The 25,105-nt window shown below is 43.7% G+C and overlaps 1 protein-coding gene and 29 non-coding genes across 30 annotated transcripts; all 30 read left to right on the plus strand.

Annotated features, from left to right (window-relative positions):
- The first annotated feature begins 69 nt into the window (after window positions 1-69).
- LOC121907843 lies at window positions 70-188 on the plus strand. The gene has a single exon (XR_006099085.1). It is a non-coding gene; the product is annotated as a 5S ribosomal RNA (ribosomal RNA).
- Window positions 189-636: 448 nt separating this feature from the next.
- On the plus strand, window positions 637-755 carry LOC121907864. Its single transcript, XR_006099104.1, has one exon. It is a non-coding gene; the product is annotated as a 5S ribosomal RNA (ribosomal RNA).
- Window positions 756-1,192: 437 nt separating this feature from the next.
- LOC121907809 lies at window positions 1,193-1,311 on the plus strand. Its single transcript, XR_006099052.1, has one exon. It is a non-coding gene; the product is annotated as a 5S ribosomal RNA (ribosomal RNA).
- A 441-nt stretch (window positions 1,312-1,752) lies between these two features.
- Window positions 1,753-1,871, plus strand: LOC121907810. The gene has a single exon (XR_006099053.1). It is a non-coding gene; the product is annotated as a 5S ribosomal RNA (ribosomal RNA).
- A 448-nt stretch (window positions 1,872-2,319) lies between these two features.
- On the plus strand, window positions 2,320-2,438 carry LOC121907811. The gene has a single exon (XR_006099054.1). It is a non-coding gene; the product is annotated as a 5S ribosomal RNA (ribosomal RNA).
- A 441-nt stretch (window positions 2,439-2,879) lies between these two features.
- On the plus strand, window positions 2,880-2,998 carry LOC121907812. The gene has a single exon (XR_006099055.1). It is a non-coding gene; the product is annotated as a 5S ribosomal RNA (ribosomal RNA).
- Window positions 2,999-3,439: 441 nt separating this feature from the next.
- On the plus strand, window positions 3,440-3,558 carry LOC121907844. The gene has a single exon (XR_006099086.1). It is a non-coding gene; the product is annotated as a 5S ribosomal RNA (ribosomal RNA).
- Window positions 3,559-4,007: 449 nt separating this feature from the next.
- LOC121907813 lies at window positions 4,008-4,126 on the plus strand. Its single transcript, XR_006099056.1, has one exon. It is a non-coding gene; the product is annotated as a 5S ribosomal RNA (ribosomal RNA).
- A 437-nt stretch (window positions 4,127-4,563) lies between these two features.
- Window positions 4,564-4,682, plus strand: LOC121907814. The gene has a single exon (XR_006099057.1). It is a non-coding gene; the product is annotated as a 5S ribosomal RNA (ribosomal RNA).
- A 449-nt stretch (window positions 4,683-5,131) lies between these two features.
- LOC121907816 lies at window positions 5,132-5,250 on the plus strand. The gene has a single exon (XR_006099059.1). It is a non-coding gene; the product is annotated as a 5S ribosomal RNA (ribosomal RNA).
- Window positions 5,251-5,687: 437 nt separating this feature from the next.
- Window positions 5,688-5,806, plus strand: LOC121907817. Its single transcript, XR_006099060.1, has one exon. It is a non-coding gene; the product is annotated as a 5S ribosomal RNA (ribosomal RNA).
- A 448-nt stretch (window positions 5,807-6,254) lies between these two features.
- Window positions 6,255-6,373, plus strand: LOC121907818. The gene has a single exon (XR_006099061.1). It is a non-coding gene; the product is annotated as a 5S ribosomal RNA (ribosomal RNA).
- Window positions 6,374-6,814: 441 nt separating this feature from the next.
- LOC121907819 lies at window positions 6,815-6,933 on the plus strand. The gene has a single exon (XR_006099062.1). It is a non-coding gene; the product is annotated as a 5S ribosomal RNA (ribosomal RNA).
- Window positions 6,934-7,374: 441 nt separating this feature from the next.
- On the plus strand, window positions 7,375-7,493 carry LOC121907845. Its single transcript, XR_006099087.1, has one exon. It is a non-coding gene; the product is annotated as a 5S ribosomal RNA (ribosomal RNA).
- A 449-nt stretch (window positions 7,494-7,942) lies between these two features.
- On the plus strand, window positions 7,943-8,061 carry LOC121907820. The gene has a single exon (XR_006099063.1). It is a non-coding gene; the product is annotated as a 5S ribosomal RNA (ribosomal RNA).
- Window positions 8,062-8,498: 437 nt separating this feature from the next.
- LOC121907821 lies at window positions 8,499-8,617 on the plus strand. Its single transcript, XR_006099064.1, has one exon. It is a non-coding gene; the product is annotated as a 5S ribosomal RNA (ribosomal RNA).
- Window positions 8,618-9,058: 441 nt separating this feature from the next.
- Window positions 9,059-9,177, plus strand: LOC121907823. The gene has a single exon (XR_006099065.1). It is a non-coding gene; the product is annotated as a 5S ribosomal RNA (ribosomal RNA).
- A 451-nt stretch (window positions 9,178-9,628) lies between these two features.
- LOC121907824 lies at window positions 9,629-9,747 on the plus strand. The gene has a single exon (XR_006099066.1). It is a non-coding gene; the product is annotated as a 5S ribosomal RNA (ribosomal RNA).
- A 441-nt stretch (window positions 9,748-10,188) lies between these two features.
- Window positions 10,189-10,307, plus strand: LOC121907825. The gene has a single exon (XR_006099067.1). It is a non-coding gene; the product is annotated as a 5S ribosomal RNA (ribosomal RNA).
- Window positions 10,308-10,744: 437 nt separating this feature from the next.
- LOC121907826 lies at window positions 10,745-10,863 on the plus strand. The gene has a single exon (XR_006099068.1). It is a non-coding gene; the product is annotated as a 5S ribosomal RNA (ribosomal RNA).
- Window positions 10,864-11,314: 451 nt separating this feature from the next.
- LOC121907847 lies at window positions 11,315-11,433 on the plus strand. The gene has a single exon (XR_006099089.1). It is a non-coding gene; the product is annotated as a 5S ribosomal RNA (ribosomal RNA).
- Window positions 11,434-12,176: 743 nt separating this feature from the next.
- LOC121907848 lies at window positions 12,177-12,295 on the plus strand. The gene has a single exon (XR_006099090.1). It is a non-coding gene; the product is annotated as a 5S ribosomal RNA (ribosomal RNA).
- A 441-nt stretch (window positions 12,296-12,736) lies between these two features.
- On the plus strand, window positions 12,737-12,855 carry LOC121907828. The gene has a single exon (XR_006099070.1). It is a non-coding gene; the product is annotated as a 5S ribosomal RNA (ribosomal RNA).
- Window positions 12,856-13,304: 449 nt separating this feature from the next.
- LOC121907829 lies at window positions 13,305-13,423 on the plus strand. Its single transcript, XR_006099071.1, has one exon. It is a non-coding gene; the product is annotated as a 5S ribosomal RNA (ribosomal RNA).
- Window positions 13,424-13,864: 441 nt separating this feature from the next.
- Window positions 13,865-13,983, plus strand: LOC121907846. Its single transcript, XR_006099088.1, has one exon. It is a non-coding gene; the product is annotated as a 5S ribosomal RNA (ribosomal RNA).
- A 451-nt stretch (window positions 13,984-14,434) lies between these two features.
- LOC121907830 lies at window positions 14,435-14,553 on the plus strand. The gene has a single exon (XR_006099072.1). It is a non-coding gene; the product is annotated as a 5S ribosomal RNA (ribosomal RNA).
- Window positions 14,554-15,001: 448 nt separating this feature from the next.
- Window positions 15,002-15,120, plus strand: LOC121907831. Its single transcript, XR_006099073.1, has one exon. It is a non-coding gene; the product is annotated as a 5S ribosomal RNA (ribosomal RNA).
- Window positions 15,121-15,561: 441 nt separating this feature from the next.
- LOC121907832 lies at window positions 15,562-15,680 on the plus strand. The gene has a single exon (XR_006099074.1). It is a non-coding gene; the product is annotated as a 5S ribosomal RNA (ribosomal RNA).
- Window positions 15,681-16,131: 451 nt separating this feature from the next.
- LOC121907833 lies at window positions 16,132-16,250 on the plus strand. The gene has a single exon (XR_006099075.1). It is a non-coding gene; the product is annotated as a 5S ribosomal RNA (ribosomal RNA).
- Window positions 16,251-16,847: 597 nt separating this feature from the next.
- Window positions 16,848-23,292, plus strand: LOC121907054 (cell wall protein DAN4-like). Its single transcript, XM_042426381.1, has 6 exons — window positions 16,848-17,146; window positions 17,975-18,088; window positions 18,191-18,300; window positions 20,213-20,408; window positions 21,075-21,160; window positions 21,244-23,292. Exons 1-6 carry the CDS (start codon window positions 16,948-16,950, stop codon window positions 23,044-23,046), a joined length of 2,508 nt encoding a protein of 835 aa, XP_042282315.1. The 5' UTR covers window positions 16,848-16,947; the 3' UTR covers window positions 23,047-23,292.
- The last annotated feature ends 1,813 nt before the right edge of the window (window positions 23,293-25,105 follow it).

Consider the following 25,105-nt stretch of genomic DNA (forward strand, 5'->3'; position numbering starts at 1 on the left):
TTCTAGATAGCGACGAATAGGAGGAGCCTGCGCGCATCTTTAAATAGGCTGTTTGCTGCCTCTTCTCTCGCTTACGGCCATACCACCCTGAACACGCCCGATCTCGTCTGATCTCGGAAGCTAAGCAGGGTCGGGCCTGGTTAGTACTTGGACGGGAGACCGCCTGGGAATACCAGGTGCTGTAAGCTTTTTCTTCTCATCTGTCATCAGCAGCTAAACAGGAGTTAAAGGTGAAAAGCAAAGCACATCTATGAACTGACATTTACTAACCACTAAGTGATGAAAAACACATATTTATCCGGTTCATTACAGATCACAAAGGATATAAGATGCTGTTTTTTGTACAATAAAATGAATGGAGTATTGTGCACAAATAATCATAATGCCAACACATAGGGATAGAGTAAATATAGCAGAGATAACGAGTATTTCAATGCATTGTATAGGGATGATGAGGAATAATATAGAAGGCAGATTACATATGGCTGATAGTATGACGCCATCCGTGATATTTGACGTGTGTCTTTTCCACACTGAATGGCAGTGGATGAAAGTGGGATCTTGATTCATAAGACAGCGACGAATAGGAGGAGCCCGCGCGCATCTTTAAATAGGCTGTTTGCTGCCTCTTCTCTCGCTTACGGCCATACCACCCTGAACACGCCCGATCTCGTCTGATCTCGGAAGCTAAGCAGGGTAGGGCCTGGTTAGTACTTGGATGGGAGACCGCCTGGGAATACCAGGTGCTGTAAGCTTTTTCTTCTCATCTGTCATCAACGGAGGGCGCTGCTGCTCCAGTAGTGCTCACAGGCGGGAAAGAGAGCTGCACTTTCTTATTTCTTTCACACACACTGTGGGAGAAGAAAAACCACTAATTCCAGGCAGATTACATATTTTGCACAAAACATTGAATGGAGCATTGTGCACAAATAATTCTAATGCCAACACATAGGGATAGAGTAAATATAGCAGTGATAAGAAGTATTTCAAGGCATTGTATAGGGATGATGAGGAATAATATAGGAGACAGATTACATATGGCTGATAGTATGACGCCATCCGTGATATGTGACGTGTGTCTTTTCCACACTGAATTGCAGTGGATGACAGTGGGATCTTCACCTGTTAGATAGCGACGAATAGGAGGAGCCCGCGCGCATCTTTAAATAGGCTGTTTGCTGCCTCTTCTCTCGCTTACGGCCATACCACCCTGAACACGCCCGATCTCGTCTGATCTCGGAAGCTAAGCAGGGTCGGGCCTGGTTAGTACTTGGATGGGAGACCGCCTGGGAATACCAGGTGCTGTAAGCTTTTTCTTCTCATCTGTCATCAACGGAGGGCGCTGCTGCTCCAGTAGTGCTCACAGGTGTCTGGGAAAGAGAGCTGCACTTTCTTATTTCTTTCACACAGATTGTGGGAGAAGAGAAAGGATTAATTCGAGGCAGATTACATATTTTGCACAAAACATTGAATGGAGCATTGTGCACAAATAATTCTAATGCCAACACATAGGGATAGAGTAAATATAGCAGAGATAAGAAGTATTTCAAGGCATTGTATAGGGATGATGAGGAATAATATAGGAGACAGATTACATATGGCTGATAGTATGACGCCATCCGTGATATGTGACGTGTGTCTTTTCCACACTGAATGGCAGTGGATGACAGTGGGATCTTCACCTTCTAGATAGCGACGAATAGGAGGAGCCTGCGCGCATCTTTAAATAGGCTGTTTGCTGCCTCTTCTCTCGCTTACGGCCATACCACCCTGAACACGCCCGATCTCGTCTGATCTCGGAAGCTAAGCAGGGTCGGGCCTGGTTAGTACTTGGATGGGAGACCGCCTGGGAATACCAGGTGCTGTAAGCTTTTTCTTCTCATCTGTCATCAGCAGCTAAACAGGAGTTAAAGGTGAAAAGCAAAGCACATCTATGAACTGACATTTACTAACCACTAAGGGATGAAAAACACATATTTATCCGGTTCATTACACATCACAAAGGATATAAGATGCTGTTTTTTGTACAATAAAATGAATGGAGTATTGTGCACAAATAATTCTAATGCCAACACATAGGGATAGAGTAAATATAGCAGAGATAAGAAGTATTTCAAGGCATTGTATAGGGATGATGAGGAATAATATAGGAGACAGCTTACATATGGCTGATAGTATGACGCCATCCGTGATATTTGACGTGTGTCTTTTCCACACTGAATGGCAGTGGATGACAGTGGGATCTTGATTCATAAGACAGCGACGAATAGGAGGAGCCCGCGCGCATCTTTAAATAGGCTGTTTGCTGCCTCTTCTCTCGCTTACGGCCATACCACCCTGAACACGCCCGATCTCGTCTGATCTCGGAAGCTAAGCAGGGTCGGGCCTGGTTAGTACTTGGATGGGAGACCGCCTGGGAATACCAGGTGCTGTAAGCTTTTTCTTCTCATCTGTCATCAACGGAGGGCGCTGCTGCTCCAGTAGTGCTCACAGGTGTCTGGGAAAGAGAGCTGCACTTTCTTATTTCTTTCACACAGATTGTGGGAGAAGAGAAAGGATTAATTCGAGGCAGATTACATATTTTGCACAAAACATTGAATGGAGCATTGTGCACAAATAATTCTAATGCCAACACATAGGGATAGAGTAAATATAGCAGAGATAAGAAGTATTTCAAGGCATTGTATAGGGATGATGAGGAATAATATAGGAGACAGATTACATATGGCTGATAGTATGACGCCATCCGTGATATGTGACGTGTGTCTTTTCCACACTGAATGGCAGTGGATGACAGTGGGATCTTGATTCATAAGACAGCGACGAATAGGAGGAGCCCGCGCGCATCTTTAAATAGGCTGTTTGCTGCCTCTTCTCTCGCTTACGGCCATACCACCCTGAACACGCCCGATCTCGTCTGATCTCGGAAGCTAAGCAGGGTCGGGCCTGGTTAGTACTTGGATGGGAGACCGCCTGGGAATACCAGGTGCTGTAAGCTTTTTCTTCTCATCTGTCATCAACGGAGGGCGCTGCTGCTCCAGTAGTGCTCACAGGTGTCTGGGAAAGAGAGCTGCACTTTCTTATTTCTTTCACACAGATTGTGGGAGAAGAGAAAGGATTAATTCGAGGCAGATTACATATTTTGCACAAAACATTGAATGGAGCATTGTGCACAAATAATTCTAATGCCAACACATAGGGATAGAGTAAATATAGCAGAGATAAGAAGTATTTCAAGGCATTGTATAGGGATGATGAGGAATAATATAGGAGACAGATTACATATGGCTGATAGTATGACGCCATCCGTGATATGTGACGTGTGTCTTTTCCACACTGAATGGCAGTGGATGACAGTGGGATCTTCACCTTCTAGATAGCGACGAATAGGAGGAGCCTGCGCGCATCTTTAAATAGGCTGTTTGCTGCCTCTTCTCTCGCTTACGGCCATACCACCCTGAACACGCCCGATCTCGTCTGATCTCGGAAGCTAAGCAGGGTCGGGCCTGGTTAGTACTTGGACGGGAGACCGCCTGGGAATACCAGGTGCTGTAAGCTTTTTCTTCTCATCTGTCATCAGCAGCTAAACAGGAGTTAAAGGTGAAAAGCAAAGCACATCTATGAACTGACATTTACTAACCACTAAGGGATGAAAAACACATATTTATCCGGTTCATTACAGATCACAAAGGATATAAGATGCTGTTTTTTGTACAATAAAATGAATGGAGTATTGTGCACAAATAATCATAATGCCAACACATAGGGATAGAGTAAATATAGCAGAGATAACGAGTATTTCAATGCATTGTATAGGGATGATGAGGAATAATATAGAAGGCAGATTACATATGGCTGATAGTATGACGCCATCCGTGATATTTGACGTGTGTCTTTTCCACACTGAATGGCAGTGGATGAAAGTGGGATCTTGATTCATAAGACAGCGACGAATAGGAGGAGCCCGCGCGCATCTTTAAAATAGGCTGTTTGCTGCCTCTTCTCTCGCTTACGGCCATACCACCCTGAACACGCCCGATCTCGTCTGATCTCGGAAGCTAAGCAGGGTCGGGCCTGGTTAGTACTTGGATGGGAGACCGCCTGGGAATACCAGGTGCTGTAAGCTTTTTCTTCTCATCTGTCATCAACGGAGGGCGCTGCTGCTCCAGTAGTGCTCACAGGCGGGAAAGAGAGCTGCACTTTCTTATTTCTTTCACACAGACTGTGGGAGAAGAAAAACCACTAATTCCAGGCAGATTACATATTTTGCACAAAACATTGAATGGAGCATTGTGCACAAATAATTCTAATGCCAACACATAGGGATAGAGTAAATATAGCAGTGATAAGAAGTATTTCAAGGCATTGTATAGGGATGATGAGGAATAATATAGGAGACAGATTACATATGGCTGATAGTATGACGCCATCCGTGATATGTGACGTGTGTCTTTTCCACACTGAATGGCAGTGGATGACAGTGGGATCTTCACCTGTTAGATAGCGACGAATAGGAGGAGCCCGCGCGCATCTTTAAATAGGCTGTTTGCTGCCTCTTCTCTCGCTTACGGCCATACCACCCTGAACACGCCCGATCTCGTCTGATCTCGGAAGCTAAGCAGGGTCGGGCCTGGTTAGTACTTGGATGGGAGACCGCCTGGGAATACCAGGTGCTGTAAGCTTTTTCTTCTCATCTGTCATCAGCAGCTAAACAGGAGTTAAAGGTGAAAAGCAAAGCACATCTATGAACTGACATTTACTAACCACTAAGGGATGAAAAACACATATTTATCCGGTTCATTACAGATCACAAAGGATATAAGATGCTGTTTTTTGTACAATAAAATGAATGGAGTATTGTGCACAAATAATCATAATGCCAACACATAGGGATAGAGTAAATATAGCAGAGATAACGAGTATTTCAATGCATTGTATAGGGATGATGAGGAATAATATAGAAGGCAGATTACATATGGCTGATAGTATGACGCCATCCGTGATATTTGACGTGTGTCTTTTCCACACTGAATGGCAGTGGATGAAAGTGGGATCTTGATTCATAAGACAGCGACGAATAGGAGGAGCCCGCGCGCATCTTTAAAATAGGCTGTTTGCTGCCTCTTCTCTCGCTTACGGCCATACCACCCTGAACACGCCCGATCTCGTCTGATCTCGGAAGCTAAGCAGGGTCGGGCCTGGTTAGTACTTGGATGGGAGACCGCCTGGGAATACCAGGTGCTGTAAGCTTTTTCTTCTCATCTGTCATCAACGGAGGGCGCTGCTGCTCCAGTAGTGCTCACAGGCGGGAAAGAGAGCTGCACTTTCTTATTTCTTTCACACAGACTGTGGGAGAAGAAAAACCACTAATTCCAGGCAGATTACATATTTTGCACAAAACATTGAATGGAGCATTGTGCACAAATAATTCTAATGCCAACACATAGGGATAGAGTAAATATAGCAGTGATAAGAAGTATTTCAAGGCATTGTATAGGGATGATGAGGAATAATATAGGAGACAGATTACATATGGCTGATAGTATGACGCCATCCGTGATATGTGACGTGTGTCTTTTCCACACTGAATGGCAGTGGATGACAGTGGGATCTTCACCTGTTAGATAGCGACGAATAGGAGGAGCCCGCGCGCATCTTTAAATAGGCTGTTTGCTGCCTCTTCTCTCGCTTACGGCCATACCACCCTGAACACGCCCGATCTCGTCTGATCTCGGAAGCTAAGCAGGGTCGGGCCTGGTTAGTACTTGGATGGGAGACCGCCTGGGAATACCAGGTGCTGTAAGCTTTTTCTTCTCATCTGTCATCAGCAGCTAAACAGGAGTTAAAGGTGAAAAGCAAAGCACATCTATGAACTGACATTTACTAACCACTAAGGGATGAAAAACACATATTTATCCGGTTCATTACAGATCACAAAGGATATAAGATGCTGTTTTTTGTACAATAAAATGAATGGAGCATTGTGCACAAATAATTCTAATGCCAACACATAGGGATAGAGTAAATATAGCAGAGATAAGAAGTATTTCAAGGCATTGTATAGGGATGATGAGGAATAATATAGGAGACAGATTACATATGGCTGATAGTATGACGCCATCCGTGATATTTGACGTGTGTCTTTTCCACACTGAATGGCAGTGGATGACAGTGGGATCTTCACCTGTTAGACAGCGACGAATAGGAGGAGCCCGCGCGCATCTTTAAATAGGCTGTTTGCTGCCTATTCTCTCGCTTACGGCCATACCACCCTGAACACGCCCGATCTCGTCTGATCTCGGAAGCTAAGCAGGGTCGGGCCTGGTTAGTACTTGGATGGGAGACCGCCTGGGAATACCAGGTGCTGTAAGCTTTTTCTTCTCATCTGTCATCAACGGAGGGCGCTGCTGCTCCAGTAGTGCTCACAGGTGTCTGGGAAAGAGAGCTGCACTTTCTTATTTCTTTCACACAGATTGTGGGAGAAGAGAAAGGATTAATTCGAGGCAGATTACATATTTTGCACAAAACATTGAATGGAGCATTGTGCACAAATAATTCTAATGCCAACACATAGGGATAGAGTAAATATAGCAGAGATAAGAAGTATTTCAAGGCATTGTATAGGGATGATGAGGAATAATATAGGAGACAGATTACATATGGCTGATAGTATGACGCCATCCGTGATATGTGACGTGTGTCTTTTCCACACTGAATGGCAGTGGATGACAGTGGGATCTTGATTCATAAGACAGCGACGAATAGGAGGAGCCCGCGCGCATCTTTAAATAGGCTGTTTGCTGCCTCTTCTCTCGCTTACGGCCATACCACCCTGAACACGCCCGATCTCGTCTGATCTCGGAAGCTAAGCAGGGTCGGGCCTGGTTAGTACTTGGATGGGAGACCGCCTGGGAATACCAGGTGCTGTAAGCTTTTTCTTCTCATCTGTCATCAACGGAGGGCGCTGCTGCTCCAGTAGTGCTCACAGGTGTCTGGGAAAGAGAGCTGCACTTTCTTATTTCTTTCACACAGATTGTGGGAGAAGAGAAAGGATTAATTCGAGGCAGATTACATATTTTGCACAAAACATTGAATGGAGCATTGTGCACAAATAATTCTAATGCCAACACATAGGGATAGAGTAAATATAGCAGAGATAAGAAGTATTTCAAGGCATTGTATAGGGATGATGAGGAATAATATAGGAGACAGATTACATATGGCTGATAGTATGACGCCATCCGTGATATGTGACGTGTGTCTTTTCCACACTGAATGGCAGTGGATGACAGTGGGATCTTCACCTTCTAGATAGCGACGAATAGGAGGAGCCTGCGCGCATCTTTAAATAGGCTGTTTGCTGCCTCTTCTCTCGCTTACGGCCATACCACCCTGAACACGCCCGATCTCGTCTGATCTCGGAAGCTAAGCAGGGTCGGGCCTGGTTAGTACTTGGACGGGAGACCGCCTGGGAATACCAGGTGCTGTAAGCTTTTTCTTCTCATCTGTCATCAGCAGCTAAACAGGAGTTAAAGGTGAAAAGCAAAGCACATCTATGAACTGACATTTACTAACCACTAAGGGATGAAAAACACATATTTATCCGGTTCATTACAGATCACAAAGGATATAAGATGCTGTTTTTTGTACAATAAAATGAATGGAGTATTGTGCACAAATAATCATAATGCCAACACATAGGGATAGAGTAAATATAGCAGAGATAACGAGTATTTCAATGCATTGTATAGGGATGATGAGGAATAATATAGAAGGCAGATTACATATGGCTGATAGTATGACGCCATCCGTGATATTTGACGTGTGTCTTTTCCACACTGAATGGCAGTGGATGAAAGTGGGATCTTGATTCATAAGACAGCGACGAATAGGAGGAGCCCGCGCGCATCTTTAAAATAGGCTGTTTGCTGCCTCTTCTCTCGCTTACGGCCATACCACCCTGAACACGCCCGATCTCGTCTGATCTCGGAAGCTAAGCAGGGTCGGGCCTGGTTAGTACTTGGATGGGAGACCGCCTGGGAATACCAGGTGCTGTAAGCTTTTTCTTCTCATCTGTCATCAACGGAGGGCGCTGCTGCTCCAGTAGTGCTCACAGGCGGGAAAGAGAGCTGCACTTTCTTATTTCTTTCACACAGACTGTGGGAGAAGAAAAACCACTAATTCCAGGCAGATTACATATTTTGCACAAAACATTGAATGGAGCATTGTGCACAAATAATTCTAATGCCAACACATAGGGATAGAGTAAATATAGCAGTGATAAGAAGTATTTCAAGGCATTGTATAGGGATGATGAGGAATAATATAGGAGACAGATTACATATGGCTGATAGTATGACGCCATCCGTGATATGTGACGTGTGTCTTTTCCACACTGAATGGCAGTGGATGACAGTGGGATCTTCACCTGTTAGATAGCGACGAATAGGAGGAGCCCGCGCGCATCTTTAAATAGGCTGTTTGCTGCCTCTTCTCTCGCTTACGGCCATACCACCCTGAACACGCCCGATCTCGTCTGATCTCGGAAGCTAAGCAGGGTCGGGCCTGGTTAGTACTTGGATGGGAGACCGCCTGGGAATACCAGGTGCTGTAAGCTTTTTCTTCTCATCTGTCATCAACGGAGGGCGCTGCTGCTCCAGTAGTGCTCACAGGTGTCTGGGAAAGAGAGCTGCACTTTCTTATTTCTTTCACACAGATTGTGGGAGAAGAGAAAGGATTAATTCGAGGCAGATTACATATTTTGCACAAAACATTGAATGGAGCATTGTGCACAAATAATTCTAATGCCAACACATAGGGATAGAGTAAATATAGCAGAGATAAGAAGTATTTCAAGGCATTGTATAGGGATGATGAGGAATAATATAGGAGACAGATTACATATGGCTGATAGTATGACGCCATCCGTGATATGTGACGTGTGTCTTTTCCACACTGAATGGCAGTGGATGACAGTGGGATCTTCACCTTCTAGATAGCGACGAATAGGAGGAGCCCGCGCGCATCTTTAAATAGGCTGTTTGCTGCCTCTTCTCTCGCTTACGGCCATACCACCCTGAACACGCCCGATCTCGTCTGATCTCGGAAGCTAAGCAGGGTCGGGCCTGGTTAGTACTTGGATGGGAGACCGCCTGGGAATACCAGGTGCTGTAAGCTTTTTCTTCTCATCTGTCATCATCAGCAGCTAAACAGGAGTTAAAGGTGAAAAGCAAAGCACATCTATGAACTGACATTTACTAACCACTAAGTGATGAAAAACACATATTTATCCGGTTCATTACAGATCACAAAGGATATAAGATGCTGTTTTTTGTACAATAAAATGAATGGAGTATTGTGCACAAATAATCATAATGCCAACACATAGGGATAGAGTAAATATAGCACAGATAACGAGTATTTCAATGCATTGTATAGGGATGATGAGGAATAATATAGGAGACAGATTACATATGGCTGATAGTATGACGCCATCCGTGATATTTGACGTGTGTCTTTTCCACACTGAATGGCAGTGGATGAAAGTGGGATCTTGATTCATAAGACAGCGACGAATAGGAGGAGCCCGCGCGCATCTTTAAATAGGCTGTTTGCTGCCTCTTCTCTCGCTTACGGCCATACCACCCTGAACACGCCCGATCTCGTCTGATCTCGGAAGCTAAGCAGGGTCGGGCCTGGTTAGTACTTGGATGGGAGACCGCCTGGGAATACCAGGTGCTGTAAGCTTTTTCTTCTCATCTGTCATCAACGGAGGGCGCTGCTGCTCCAGTAGTGCTCACAGGTGTCTGGGAAAGAGAGCTGCACTTTCTTATTTCTTTCACACAGATTGTGGGAGAAGAGAAAGGATTAATTCGAGGCAGATTACATATTTTGCACAAAACATTGAATGGAGCATTGTGCACAAATAATTCTAATGCCAACACATAGGGATAGAGTAAATATAGCAGTGATAAGAAGTATTTCAAGGCATTGTATAGGGATGATGAGGAATAATATAGAAGGCAGATTGAATATGGTTGATAGTATGACTTCATCCGTGATATGTGACGTGTGTCTTTTCCACACTGAATGGCAGTGGATGACAGTGGGATCTTGATCTGTCAGACAGCGACGAATAGGAGGAGCCCGCGCGCATCTTTAAATAGGCTGTTTGCTGCCTCTTCTCTCGCTTACGGCCATACCACCCTGAACACGCCCGATCTCGTCTGATCTCGGAAGCTAAGCAGGGTCGGGCCTGGTTAGTACTTGGATGGGAGACCGCCTGGGAATACCAGGTGCTGTAAGCTTTTTCTTCTCATCTGTCATCAACGGAGGGCGCTGCTGCTCCAGTAGTGCTCACAGGTGGGAAAGAGAGCTGCACTTTCTTATTTCTTTCACACAGATTGTGGGAGAAGAGAAAGGATTAATTCGAGGCAGATTACATATTTTGCACAAAACATTGAATGGAGCATTGTGCACAAACAATTCTAATGCCAACACATAGGGATAGAGTAAATATAGCAGAAATAAGAAGTATTTCAATGCATTGTATAGGGATGATGAGGAATAATATAGGAGACAGATTACATATGGCTGATAGTATGACGCCATCCGTGATATGTGACGTGTGTCTTTTCCACACTGAATGGCAGTGGATGACAGTGGGATCTTGATTCTTAAGACAGCGACGAATAGGAGGAGCCCGCGCGCATCTTTAAATAGGCTGTTTGCTGCCTCTTCTCTCGCTTACGGCCATACCACCCTGAACACGCCCGATCTCGTCTGATCTCGGAAGCTAAGCAGGGTCGGGCCTGGTTAGTACTTGGATGGGAGACCGCCTGGGAATACCAGGTGCTGTAAGCTTTTTCTTCTCATCTGTCATCATCAGCAGCTAAACAGGAGTTAAAGGTGAAAAGCAAAGCACATCTATGAACTGACATTTACTAACCACTAAGTGATGAAAAACACATATTTATCCGGTTCATTACAGATCACAAAGGATATAAGATGCTGTTTTTTGTACAATAAAATGAATGGAGTATTGTGCACAAATAATCATAATGCCAACACATAGGGATAGAGTAAATATAGCACAGATAACGAGTATTTCAATGCATTGTATAGGGATGATGAGGAATAATATAGGAGACAGATTACATATGGCTGATAGTATGACGCCATCCGTGATATTTGACGTGTGTCTTTTCCACACTGAATGGCAGTGGATGAAAGTGGGATCTTGATTCATAAGACAGCGACGAATAGGAGGAGCCCGCGCGCATCTTTAAATAGGCTGTTTGCTGCCTCTTCTCTCGCTTACGGCCATACCACCCTGAACACGCCCGATCTCGTCTGATCTCGGAAGCTAAGCAGCGTCGGGCCTGGTTAGTACTTGGATGGGAGACCGCCTGGGAATACCAGGTGCTGTAAGCTTTTTCTTCTCATCTGTCATCAACGGAGGGCGCTGCTGCTCCAGTAGTGCTCACAGGTGTCTGGGAAAGAGAGCTGCACTTTCTTATTTCTTTCACACAGACTGTGGGAGAAGAAAAACCACTAATTCCAGGCAGATTACATATTTTGCACAAAACATTGAATGGAGCATTGTGCACAAATAATTCTAATGCCAACACATAGGGATAGAGTAAATATAGCAGAGATAACGAGTATTTCAAGGCCCGACCCGGGCCTGGTTAGTACTTGGATGGGAGACCGCCTGGGAATACCAGGTGCTGTAAGCTTTTTCTTCTCATCTGTCATCAACGGAGGGCGCTGCTGCTCCAGTAGTGCTCACAGGTGGGAAAGAGAGCTGCACTTTCTTATTTCTTTCACACAGATTGTGGGAGAAGAGAAAGGATTAATTCGAGGCAGATTACATATTTTGCACAAAACATTGAATGGAGCATTGTGCACAAATAATTCTAATGCCAACACATAGGGATAGAGTAAATATAGCAGAGATAAGAAGTATTTCAATGCATTGTATAGGGACGATGAGGAATAATATAGAAGGCAGATTGAATATGGTTGACAGTATGACTTCATCCGTGATATGTGACGTGTGTCTTTTCCACACTGAATGGCAGTGGATGACAGTGGGATCTTGATCTGTTAGACAGCGACGAATAGGAGGAGCCCGCGCGCATCTTTGAAATAGGCTGTTTGCTGCCTCTTCTCTCGCTTACGGCCATACCACCCTGAACACGCCCGATCTCGTCTGATCTCGGAAGCTAAGCAGCGTCGGGCCTGGTTAGTACTTGGATGGGAGACCGCCTGGGAATACCAGGTGCTGTAAGCTTTTTCTTCTCATCTGTCATCAACGGAGGGCGCTGCTGCTCCAGTAGTGCTCACAGGTGTCTGGGAAAGAGAGCTGCACTTTCTTATTTCTTTCACACAGATTGTGGGAGAAGAGAAAGGATTAATTCGAGGCAGATTACATATTTTGCACAAAACATTGAATGGAGCATTGTGCACAAATAATTCTAATGCCAACACATAGGGATAGAGTAAATATAGCAGAGATAAGAAGTATTTCAAGGCATTGTATAGGGATGATGAGGAATAATATAGGAGACAGATTACATATGGCTGATAGTATGACGCCATCCGTGATATGTGACGTGTGTCTTTTCCACACTGAATGGCAGTGGATGACAGTGGGATCTTCACCTGTTAGATAGCGACGAATAGGAGGAGCCCGCGCGCATCTTTAAATAGGCTGTTTGCTGCCTCTTCTCTTGCTTACGGCCATACCACCCTGAACACGCCCGATCTCGTCTGATCTCGGAAGCTAAGCAGGGTCGGGCCTGGTTAGTACTTGGATGGGAGACCGCCTGGGAATACCAGGTGCTGTAAGCTTTTTCTTCTCATCTGTCATCAGCAGCTAAACAGGAGTTAAAGGTGAAAAGCAAAGCACATCTATGAACTGACATTTACTAACCACTAAGTGATGAAAAACACATATTTATACGGTTCAATACACATCACATAGGTTATAAGATGCTGTTTTTTGTACATTAAAATGAATGGAGCATTGTGCACAAATAATTCTAATGCCAACACATAGGGATAGAGTAAATATAGCAGTGATAAGAAGTATTTCAATGCATTGTATAGGGATGATGAGGAATAATATAGGAGACAGATTACATATGGCTGATAGTATGACGCCATCCGTGATATGTGACGTGTGTCTTTTCCACACTGAATGGCAGTGGATGACAGTGGGATCTTCACCTGTTAGATAGCGACGAATAGGAGGAGCCCGCGCGCATCTTTGAAATAGGCTGTTTGCTGCCTCTTCTCTCGCTTACGGCCATACCACCCTGAACACGCCCGATCTCGTCTGATCTCGGAAGCTAAGCAGGGTCGGGCCTGGTTAGTACTTGGATGGGAGACCGCCTGGGAATACCAGGTGCTGTAAGCTTTTTCTTCTCATCTGTCATCAACGGAGGGCGCTGCTGCTCCAGTAGTGCTCACAGGTGTCTGGGAAAGAGAGCTGCACTTTCTTATTTCTTTCACACAGACTGTGGGAGAAGAAAAACCACTAATTCCAGGCAGATTACATAGTTTGCACAAAACATTGAATGGAGCATTGTGTACAAATAATTCTAATGCCAACACATAGGGATAGAGTAAATATAGCAGAGATAAGAAGTATTTCAAGGCATTGTATAGGGATGATGAGGAATAATATAGGAGACAGATTACATATGGCTGATAGTATGACGCCATCCATGATATGTGACGTGTGTCTTTTCCACACTGAATGGCAGTGGATGACAGTGGGATCTTGATTCTTAAGACAGCGACGAATAGGAGGAGCCCGCGCGCATCTTTAAATAGGCTGTTTGCTGCCTTTTCTCTCGCTTACGGCCATACCACCCTGAACACGCCCGATCTCGTCTGATCTCGGAAACTAAGCAGGGTCGGGCCTGGTTAGTACTTGGATGGGAGACCGCCTGGGAATACCAGGTGCTGTAAGCTTTTTCTTCTCATCTGTCATCATCAGCAGCTAAACAGGAGTTAAAGGTGAAAAGCAAAGCACATCTATGAACTGACATTTACTAACCACTAAGGGATGAAAAACACATATTTATCCGGTTCATTACAGATCACAAAGGATATAAGATGCTGTTTTTTGTACAATAAAATGAATGGAGTATTGTGCACAAATAATCATAATGCCAACACATAGGGATAGAGTAAATATAGCAGAGATAACGAGTATTTCAATGCATTGTATAGGGATGATGAGGAATAATATAGGAGACAGATTACATATGGCTGATAGTATGACTCCATCCGTGGTATGTGACGTGTGTCTTTTCCACACTGAATGGCAGTGGATGACAGTGGGATCTTGATTCTTGAGACAGCGACGAATAGGAGGAGCCCGCGCGCATCTTTAAATAGGCTGTTTGCTGCCTCTTCTCTCGCTTACGGCCATACCACCCTGAACACGCCCGATCTCGTCTGATCTCGGAAGCTAAGCAGGGTCGGGCCTGGTTAGTACTTGGATGGGAGACCGCCTGGGAATACCAGGTGCTGTAAGCTTTTTCTTCTCATCTGTCATCAGCAGCTAAACAGGAGTTAAAGGTGAAAAGCAAAGCACATCTATGAACTGACATTTACTAACCACTAAGTGATGAAAAACACATATTTATCCGGTTCATTACACATCACATAGGTTATAAGATGCTGTTTTTTGTACATTAAAATGAATGGAGCATTGTGCACAAATAATTCTAATGCCAACACATAGGGATAGAGTAAATATAGCAGAGATAAGAAGTATTTCAATGCATTGTATAGGGATGATGAGGAATAATATAGGAGACAGATTACATATGGCTGATAGTATGACGCCATCCGTGATATTTGACGTGTGTCTTTTCCACACTGAATGGCAGTGGATGACAGTAGGATCTTCACCTGTTAGACAGCGACGAATAGGAGGAGCCTGCGCGCATCTTTAAATAGGCTGTTTGCTGCCTCTTCTCTCGCTTACGGCCATACCACCCTGAACACGCCCGATCTCGTCTGATCTCGGAAGCTAAGCAGGGTCGGGCCTGGTTAGTACTTGGATGGGAGACCGCCTGGGAATACCAGGTGCTGTAAGCTTTTTCTTCTCATCTGTCATCAACGGAGGGCGCTGCTGCTCCACTCGTGCTCACAGGTGTCTGGGAAAGAGAGCTGCACTTTCTTATTTCTTTCACACAGACTGTGGGAGAAGAAAAACCACTAATTCCAGGCAGATTACATAGTTTGCACAAAACATTGAATGGAGCATTGTGTACAAATAATTCTAATGCCAACACATAGGGATAGAGTAAATATAGCAGAGATAAGAAGTATTTCAAGGCATTGTATAGGGATGATGAGGAATAATATAGGAGACAGATTACATATGGCTGATAGTATGACGCCATCCGTGATATTTGACGTGTGTCTTTTCCACACTGAATGGCAGTGGATGACAGTAGGATCTTCACCTGTTAGACAGCGACGAATAGGAGGAGCCTGCGCGCATCTTTAAATAGGCTGTTTGCTGCCTCTTCTCTCGCTTACGGCCATACCACCCTGAACACGCCCGATCTCGTCTGATCTCGGAAGCTAAGCAGGGTCGGGCCTGGTTAGTACTTGGATGGGAGACCGCCTGGGAATACCAGGTGCTGTAAGCTTTTTCTTCTCATCTGTCATCATCAGCAGCTAAACAGGAGTTAAAGGTGAAAAGCAAAGCACATCTATGAACTGACATTTACTAACCACTAAGGGATGAAAAACACATATTTATCCGGTTCATTACAGATCACAAAGGATATAAGATGCTGTTTTTTGTACAATAAAATGAATGGAGTATTGTGCACAAATAATCATAATGCCAACACATAGGGATAGAGTAAATATAGCAGAGATAACGAGTATTTCAATGCATTGTATAGGGATGATGAGGAATAATATAGGAGACAGATTACATATGGCTGATAGTATGACTCCATCCGTGATATGTGACGTGTGTCTTTTCCACACTGAATGGCAGTGGATGACAGTGGGATCTTGATTCTTGAGACAGCGACGAATAGGAGGAGCCCGCGCGCATCTTTAAATAGGCTGTTTGCTGCCTCTTCTCTCGCTTACGGCCATACCACCCTGAACACGCCCGATCTCGTCTGATCTCGGAAGCTAAGCAGGGTCGGGCCTGGTTAGTACTTGGATGGGAGACCGCCTGGGAATACCAGGTGCTGTAAGCTTTTTCTTCTCATCTGTCATCAACGGAGGGCGCTGCTGCTCCAGTAGTGCTCACAGGTGTCTGGGAAAGAGAGCTGCACTTTCTTATTTCTTTCACACACACTGTGGGAGAAGAGAAACCACTAATTCCAGGCAGATTACATATTTTGCACAAAGCATTGAATGGAGCATTGTGCACAAATAATTCTAATGCCAACACATAGGGATAGAGTAAATATAGCAGAGATAAGAAGTATTTCAAGGCATTGTATAGGGATGATGAGGAATAATATAGGAGACAGATTACATATGGCTGATAGTATGACGCCATCCGTGATATGTGACGTGTGTCTTTTCCACACTGAATGGCAGTGGATGACAGTGGGATCTTTATCTGGAACAGTTCTTTTGTGTGAAGTAACTTCTCTTTTCTCTTTTCACTTGATTTGACTGGTGATATTCTAGAGCCTATTTAATCTATGAGCCCCAAAGTCGCACTGGGCTACAGATGGCTATTTTGACGCTGTAGTTTATTTTCAATTCATCCCACAAGAGCACCTTCATCGCCCACCGCCTTCAAGTTCACACGACGCGCACCTGTGCAGCTCTTGTATCTAGCCTAATTGAGTAGATTAATGACGCAGCTGTGCTGGTTCCAGTTTCCCAGTCGGCACATTTGCCCTTGCGGCACAGAAAAATCGAGCGGACCGGAGGGCTATTATGGCGTACGCACTGATGGCTTGGGTTTGGGTTTTTCTAACACTAGCCCAGCTTAACAACGCAGAAAGCCATTGGGATGCACTCAGACGTTTGACCGGTCAGAACGAGGCTTACGACGGCAACGATCAGGCGACTGAGGCTGCACCGCAAGACGGGGCCAACCGAATTTTCTCTGTACCGGTTTGGAGTTTCCTCCGAGGTGAACCTTGCTGTTCATGTGCTTTCTTTGTCGAAAACATCCAGTGCAATGTAAAAATCGTTAATGAAAATTGATTGTTGTCCCAAAATAGGAAATATATTGGCGTTTTAAAAGTCAACGTAATAATGTGCTATTCATATTATAGGCTATATTCCCAAAACGTGTGAACACTGGTCATTTGTCCTATTTGCCAAGTTTTTGTTTTCTTGCATAACAAATTTTAATTCAAGTTTTTCTATTTAAGCGTTTAATTCGAGCAGTTCTGTTTACCGTTTCAGGGTTTTCAATCTTAACATTTAAGATCTTCTCAAGATCCTAACAAGTGCATTTCACATTGTCAATGTCGTCACTTTTGTTTTTCTTAACATTTCATTTTGGCCTGATGATGACAGGTGAATTACGATCACTTTTCTCTCTATAAATATATTCTTTCAAAACCAATTATTTGTGTAATGAATATCCATGAAAGCCGATCATTGGAGTCGAGAACTGTGCACAAAAATCAACATCATCAATTATTCAGAAAGGATAAAACCAAACATGCCAGGGGAAACTGCAGTAGCCATAGTACTACACAGCCAATGCAGCTTACTTAACACTGACCTGAATCATTCTCTTTATACTCAATAAGCACAACAGCTCCACCTGCTGCCTGATCTCACGAATTTCATATGTTTCAAACTACCGTCTTCATGGCATTAGAAATATCAATGAAGCTTCCTTATCAGTGCAAAAACCTTATCACATTGACTTTACATTAGCCTCAGAATGTCTTACTTAACCTCTGGCATTACATCCCATTTTTAAAGTTTTTTTTTCTCGTTCTAGGGAGTGGAATAAGTCCAAAGACATCGGATTACAACCAGCCACAGTATCGGTGCAGTAATGGAATGCTTTCCTTGCGCTTTTCACTCATTCGATACGCACATCTGCGTCTGGAAGGTGTGTTTGATTCAGCCACCTATAGAATTTGTTTTTGACTTAAGAAAATTGATTGACAGCTATTGGCAGAAGTCTGATGTTTCTCTAAATCTTTTTCCACAGATGGGACACGATTGTTGTCGCTGCCTGACAGTTGTCGCAGTTCGATTCATATTTATAGGTGGTGGTTGCTGGTGAAGCTCCCTTATACTGGCTGCCACACATCCATACAGGTAAAATATCTTTTGTCAAAACTAATGGGTACTAATTCACAGGGTCCATCTATAAATATGTCAAGTTGTTAAAATGTTTAGTTATGTTTGATAATGTGTCATATTTTTGTCCCAGGAAGATTCAGGCTCCAGACAATGCATCACCTCTAAACTTGTTTGGGGTCTGATTTTCAGTGTAGATTATGAGAAGGGACAGTCTAGTCTAGTTAACATTAATTTTAATTTGTCACAGTTTCAGTCAACGTCCCCAAATAGCCTCCAAAAGGACTGCTTAGTGAATATCACGGATGCATTATTGTTTCCACAAGCCATGCTTGACTTTGAACATAATGTGAGGTTATCTGCTAGCATGAAATTGTCATTTGAGCTCCTAGTCTGTTGGCTAGCCCACTATCACTTTGTAGCCCTTTGCAGACATAATATATGTAACATTGTTTGCTTCATCTGTCTGTTAAAAGTAATGGCTTTTGTCATTCAGACATTGGTCTCCATAATGTGAATGTTATGTAACGACTCTTCTCAGACATGAGGCAGCAGTTTGGGAAAGAGTCACAAGGTTAGAAACTAAAAAGACTAAAAGTGAGTAAGTGCATTATGAAGGGATCTGCCAGTATGAACATCTGGCCAGTATGAACAGGAAGAATGATTATGGCAAGAAAAACATGTTACAATGTTCATTTCGGCACCGGAGGGTTTTAAGACAGGCTTGAAAAAAATGGCAAACATGTCCTTTTTAAGGGATAAGGCTGGGAATAGTCTATATTATTATCAACAAATCTCATAAATACCAAAACTAACAATGAATCGATCGTACCAACAAGTCTTGTCAGCTGTGTTTAGTAATACATTGCCTTTTAACATGTTACAGTAATGGGATTACAATTTGAAAATCAGTAGTTATTAATCCCAATAATGCTCCGTTTGTGGGGTGTTATCAGTTTGGTCTCTGTGTTCAGTGGATAGATTGGTCCGGTATGTGCTAGCTTGGTGCAAGGTGTGGGGGTGTGATTAGCTGCCTCCAGAAGAGGAGAAATGTGACTTCGGGTAACGTTGTCTTATATATACTACATTATAAATTTCTCAAAGTCAAGAGGTTGTGTTTATGTAGCACAACAAGCTAGCGAAGCTCTGTAAACAGAACCACATTCCCACATGTGCAGTGGCGGGTTACTATCTTATTGCTATTTTTATTCTTTGTCACCCAGTGCAGCAGTGTGGCTCACTGATATGTTTTAAAAGTTTTTGGACGACAATGGAGGTCTATGGTACCGAGGAATAATAAGAGATCTGGCTCTGGATACGTGGACAATACTCACTAAGTAGGATGATGGTTTGGCTCTGCACATGAGATTCGTTGACAACAAGAAAAATATAGAAAATCACCAGCCAAATCCTTTAAGCTTCATTGTTGTCCAAAAAACTGTAAAAAAACAAAAACACACTAAGCTACACCGTTGCACTGGGTGACATTTTCCTTCATTATCACAGACACACTCTGTGTATTTTGGTTTATTATTTTAATAGTCCCCAACAAATGCACTAATTCTGCTTGAGTAACATGTGCTAAAAACTCCACTAGCTAGCTGTTTCAGAGAATTATTCAGCCTTTCCTTTAAAAATGAAACTATCTTTAAAGAATTTCATCCTCAGTAGGAACCAATAGGCTTGGGGCTGAGAGCAACAGACTGGGCAGGGGAGATAAAAAGTATGGAGGCATAGACTAACTGTTAATTTTTGCTTTTCATGGGATTTGCTGACAATAAGGAAGTGAGAATAATGCCAGACTTATCCTTTAATGACATTTGTGAGCGTGGGTCTGACTTAACAAAAAAGTGCCAGTGTCCTTTTACATAAGTCATGAAGGCAATTTCACAAGGGAACAATATATGATGACAATTGTGTTTATCCCCAGGCTGGAGATCGAATCAAGTTTCGCCCGTTGAAACTGCATTATTTCGACCGTCTGCTGCAGGAGAACATGACAGGCATGGCCGTGTGCAAGAATCCAGTAATGTCACCACGAGTAGCATCCCCATTAGTGTCTTGTAAGACACGTATCACTGTGAAGCTCCCTGGTGGGGCAAAACTGAGGAAGGTGAAGGAGCTTGGTAAGGATTGGGAAATAAGCATAAGCTCAGCTGAGATGAGCGTCTGTCTAAATCATGTCCAGATGATCCCACCACATTGACATTCTCTCTCTCTTGCTCTCTGATATTATAGAAAATACTATAGGACACTTCAGAAAATTATAGTGGGAAACAAACATGTTATCTTATTAATGCAGAGGTATTCAGCTGTAAATCATTGCTTTACTAATTTTAAGGAATGCTAAAGTGTGAACTGTAAGTTTTGTATAATGAAGGAAAAATGAATACTGAATATGAATAAATATTGGATCATAAATGTGGTCAGGAGAGCCATACTGAGAACAACTGTACCTCAATACAGAACTGTCTGTGATGTGGATGTGTCAATGACACTCCTACACAGATGATCAGAACCTGGATATTACCGTAATAACCACGTTATTACGGTAATATCAGAACATTACGTTCTGTATCATATTCTGATAAAAGCCAGGGACTAGTGCATGACAAAATACCACCTGAAAGACAATGGTAATGACATGACACAGAACTTATGCCAAGAATATGTGACATATTAACGGCAGGTAGAACTTCTTTAATTTATTAGAGGAAGCTCTTCATTGCTTGATCAATAATCATGAGCTTATTTTCCTAAACTTTTGATGTACTCACTTGCTTTTTCTGCAGACTTTTTTGCCAATGAAGGGTTCTCCGTGAGACAACAGAAGACTCCCAGTGCATTATATGTGGAGATATCAAAGTTACCAGACATGGTAAGTCAAGTGCAAAACATGGTATGCAAAACATGGTCAGATTGTTAAAGAATTTTAAAAGATAACTATTGAAATGTTCACAGGATTCTGGCTTTCAACTGGTTTATGTTGACTCTACTGGGAAGCTGTGCACAATGCTGGCAACTTGTTCCCCTAAGTTGTCAAAAAAAGCTGTTAGGCATCATGTCAGGAGAGCTCTGGAAGAACCAGATTTATTAAACCTGTGGGGTTTTGACGATATTCCTCCTGAACCATTTGATCCAGAAACGACAACGATAACAGCCAGCTCAGCATCGGACACAGAAACGGACACAGAAACGGACACAGAAACAACCACAATACAGGATACTGTTTATGATGCAGGATTTTATGACTTGTGGGGATATGAGGATGTTCCTGTGGAACCATTTGATCCAGATCAAACACAGACAACAGCCAGCTCAGCAACTGATACAGACACAGACCCAGTATTTGAAACCTATAATGATGAAAACATTTACGAATTGTGGGGATTTGAAGAAATTCCTGTAGAGCCATATATTGGAATAGACACAGAGATTCCAGTAACCACTGCTTCCACAACAGCCTCCACTGCTGCTTCCACAACAGCCTCCACTGCTGCTTCCACAACAGCCTCCACTGCTGTTTCCACCACATCTACAATTGCTTCTCCAACCACAGCTGTATCTGTCACAACCACCACTTCTACTGCTCCTGCCACGACAGCCACTGACACAGCTGCTCCTGTCACGACAGTCATCACCACCACAGCTGCTCCTGCCACAACAGCTACCACCACCACCACCCCTGCTCCTGCCTTGACGACAACTGCCACTCCGACCACCACCACCACCACCACCACTACTACTACCACCACCACCACCACCTCTCCTACAACGATGACCACTGCCGCTCCTGCCACGACGACTACCACCACCTCGGTTGCTCCTGCCACGACGACCACCACCACCACCACCACCACTACCACCACCGCTGCTGCTCCTACGACCACCACCACTGCTGCTCCTGCCAATACTGCCAACACAGCCACTACTGCATCTGCTGCCACAACGGCTACCACTGCAACTGCTGCCACAACGCCCTCCACAACAATGGCCACCACCATATCTGCTGCCACGACGCCCTCCACAACAATGGCCACCACCGTGTCTACTGCCACGACGCCCTCCACAACAACGGCCACCACGGCGTCTTCTGCCTCGACGTCCTCCACAACAACAGCCACCACCGTGTCTTCTGCCACATCCACGTCCCCCACAGCAGCAGCCACCACTGTGTCTTCTACCACGACGACGCCCTCCTCGACAACAGCCACCACTGCATCTTCTGCCACAACAACGCCCTCCACAACGACCACAACAACGCCCCCCACAACAACGGCAACTACTGTGTCTAGTGCCACAGTGACGCCCGCCACAACAACAGCCACCACCGTGTCTTCTACCACGACAACGCCCTCCACGACAACGGTGTCCTCTTCCACAACGACAACCTCCACAACAGCAAGCACCACAGTGTCCTCTGCATCAACGACACCCTCCACAACAACAGCATCCTCTTCTGCAACGACTCCCTCCACAACAACAGCATCCTCTTCTGCAACGACTCCCTCCACAACAACAGCATCCTCTTCTGCAACACCTCCCTCCACAACAACAGCGTCCTCTTCTGCAACTTCCACTAGCCGTGCTGCCACTGCCATCAGTTCCACATCAGATCCCAGCACCGCTTCCTCAGCCACCACAAGGCGTGCCAGCTCAACAACGAACAGCGCTTCTTCCACAGTGACGAGTGCCAGCTCAACTATGATCAGTGGGTCTCTTCCTCCGCAACATAGTGTTAGTCCTAGCACTACAGCAAGTTAGTGGCAACGAGCAACACCCACACCACAATGACCCACCCCTCTCCAATACCACTCATCTAAATGTCCCCCCAGTTCCCCTCCAGCCCAAAATAAACCAAAGCATTAGTCAATATGAATAATTTCATGTATTTTGGTTTGTGAGTGAATTTTTTTTATTAAAGAATGATTGTGTACTTGGAAGACAAAATGACTTATTGATGTACTGAAAAAGAATTAAATGCTTAAATAAATAAATGTGACAAAGAAATGTCTACTTCCACATTTCTATCAGTGTTTGAATTACAGGAGGGCTCCCCAAAAGAGACCTGAGCCCCACCCCGATGAAATTAAAAATACATGAAATCTAAGATCTAATGTTCTCGCTCATTTTAAATAGGCTTGAACAACTCTGCCCTGCGGCTGACTTTATATTCTGTCAATAATTCATGTAACACAAATGATATGTCATGAATATATTCATGGTGTTTTTATGTATAATGGCTCATGGGCTTCTTTGGCCTTGTGCACCTACAGGTAATTGTGTGTGGATTTGGTGTCAGGTCAGTGATTCTCAATTAAATGGTCTATGCAACGTTGGCGTCTGAAGTGCACATACAGCGCATTCAGTTCAGCAGCCTCACTCATCATTCCTCAAATGCATTAAAGCTGAGTATCCCGCTAAGTATCCCATTTGTCCATCAGACTTTACTCTTCCTGATCACACACCTTTGTGAGGCAGGTTTGTCCTTTACGGCACACCACCAAAATTTCAGAGTAGAATAGATATAGGAAACATGCTCCCTTAGTGTTATTAAATGCAATGAGACATAATATCTAGGAATGGGCCCAAATTTCTGTAGTGAGTTTAAATACTTAGTATTTCTGTAGTGTAGTGTAGTTGCTTGAACTGCAACGCTGTCGAGATAACATCCTGGAAGTCGGTTCAATTTTAATTTTCCATACACAATGTTATGTGACTCACAGTTGGAGAGTAGTTGGATTGACATAGATCGATAGACCACCATGATGAAAGAGACTGTAAAACTGTTAACAGGACACATTCAACTAAAATTAAGGTCAATCCGTGAAGGTTTTATATTTGTAAAATTTTCAAGCCTAGAAAAGCGATTTTGAAATCTGTGACCTCACCCCAGTGTAAAGTCTATATGGGCGGGGCCAGCGGGAGAAACACTACTGCGCATATTCAGTTGGCTGCATGTCCAGGAATTAAAACCTAGAAGCTAGAAACTTTTTGGGCTTATCTGCCAGGCAAGCAGTTCACATTCGACTGAATATGCATCATCTTTGATTCCGGTATCCAGATCTTATAATACATCCATGGCATAGAGCTGGAAGCAACCACTTTCACTATGATTTAGGGGGAGACCAGTGTGGCAAGTTGCAAAGAAAATCCCATTCATTTTTCCCATAGACAATCTTATATGACTTACAGTTTGAATACTTGGATCAGCATGAAACTCTCCAGGTTAAATAATCAGAAAGAAAATATCTGGTTCTTTAGTAAAAAGTCAAAGTTACAAGACTGTGTACATAAACATTTTGGAGTACAATTTAACTACGACTCCCAATGTACATTTCAGCAAGAAACAGCAAATCAGTGAGTTTAGGTAATTTCTCTGAAAGTTGAAATAATTGAAACTGGTGGTCATGATATAATCCTATATATTTATAATCCATAATATATCATTATTTGAGAGAGTCTTGAGTTATATGTTCAGTAACACTGAGGAGATTGTTTTAATATTTGAAATGGGGAAATAAACCTTCGGAACCAGCCATCCCTCCCACTTTGCAACTCTATTTACCCGCTCTCACTGCACTTGACTCCAGCCTTTCTCTTTTCAATCTTGTTTTAATTTTATTATTAGTTATAACCCCATAAAAAAAAAACCCCAACATATAATCACATAAGCCTATATAATAGACCTATGTAACATGAATGTGTATGTACAGACGGGTGACAAATTAAAGGAAAAACCGGTACAGACCTGAATGAATGGTGTTCACCCTTCCTCAGAAAAGCTCTTCTGGGGGGGCCTAAACCATGCCAGCAAAATGCC

Source organism: Thunnus maccoyii, chromosome 11 (genome assembly GCF_910596095.1).
Source record: "Thunnus maccoyii chromosome 11, fThuMac1.1, whole genome shotgun sequence".
NCBI classification, from domain to species: Eukaryota; Metazoa; Chordata; class Actinopteri; order Scombriformes; family Scombridae; genus Thunnus; species Thunnus maccoyii.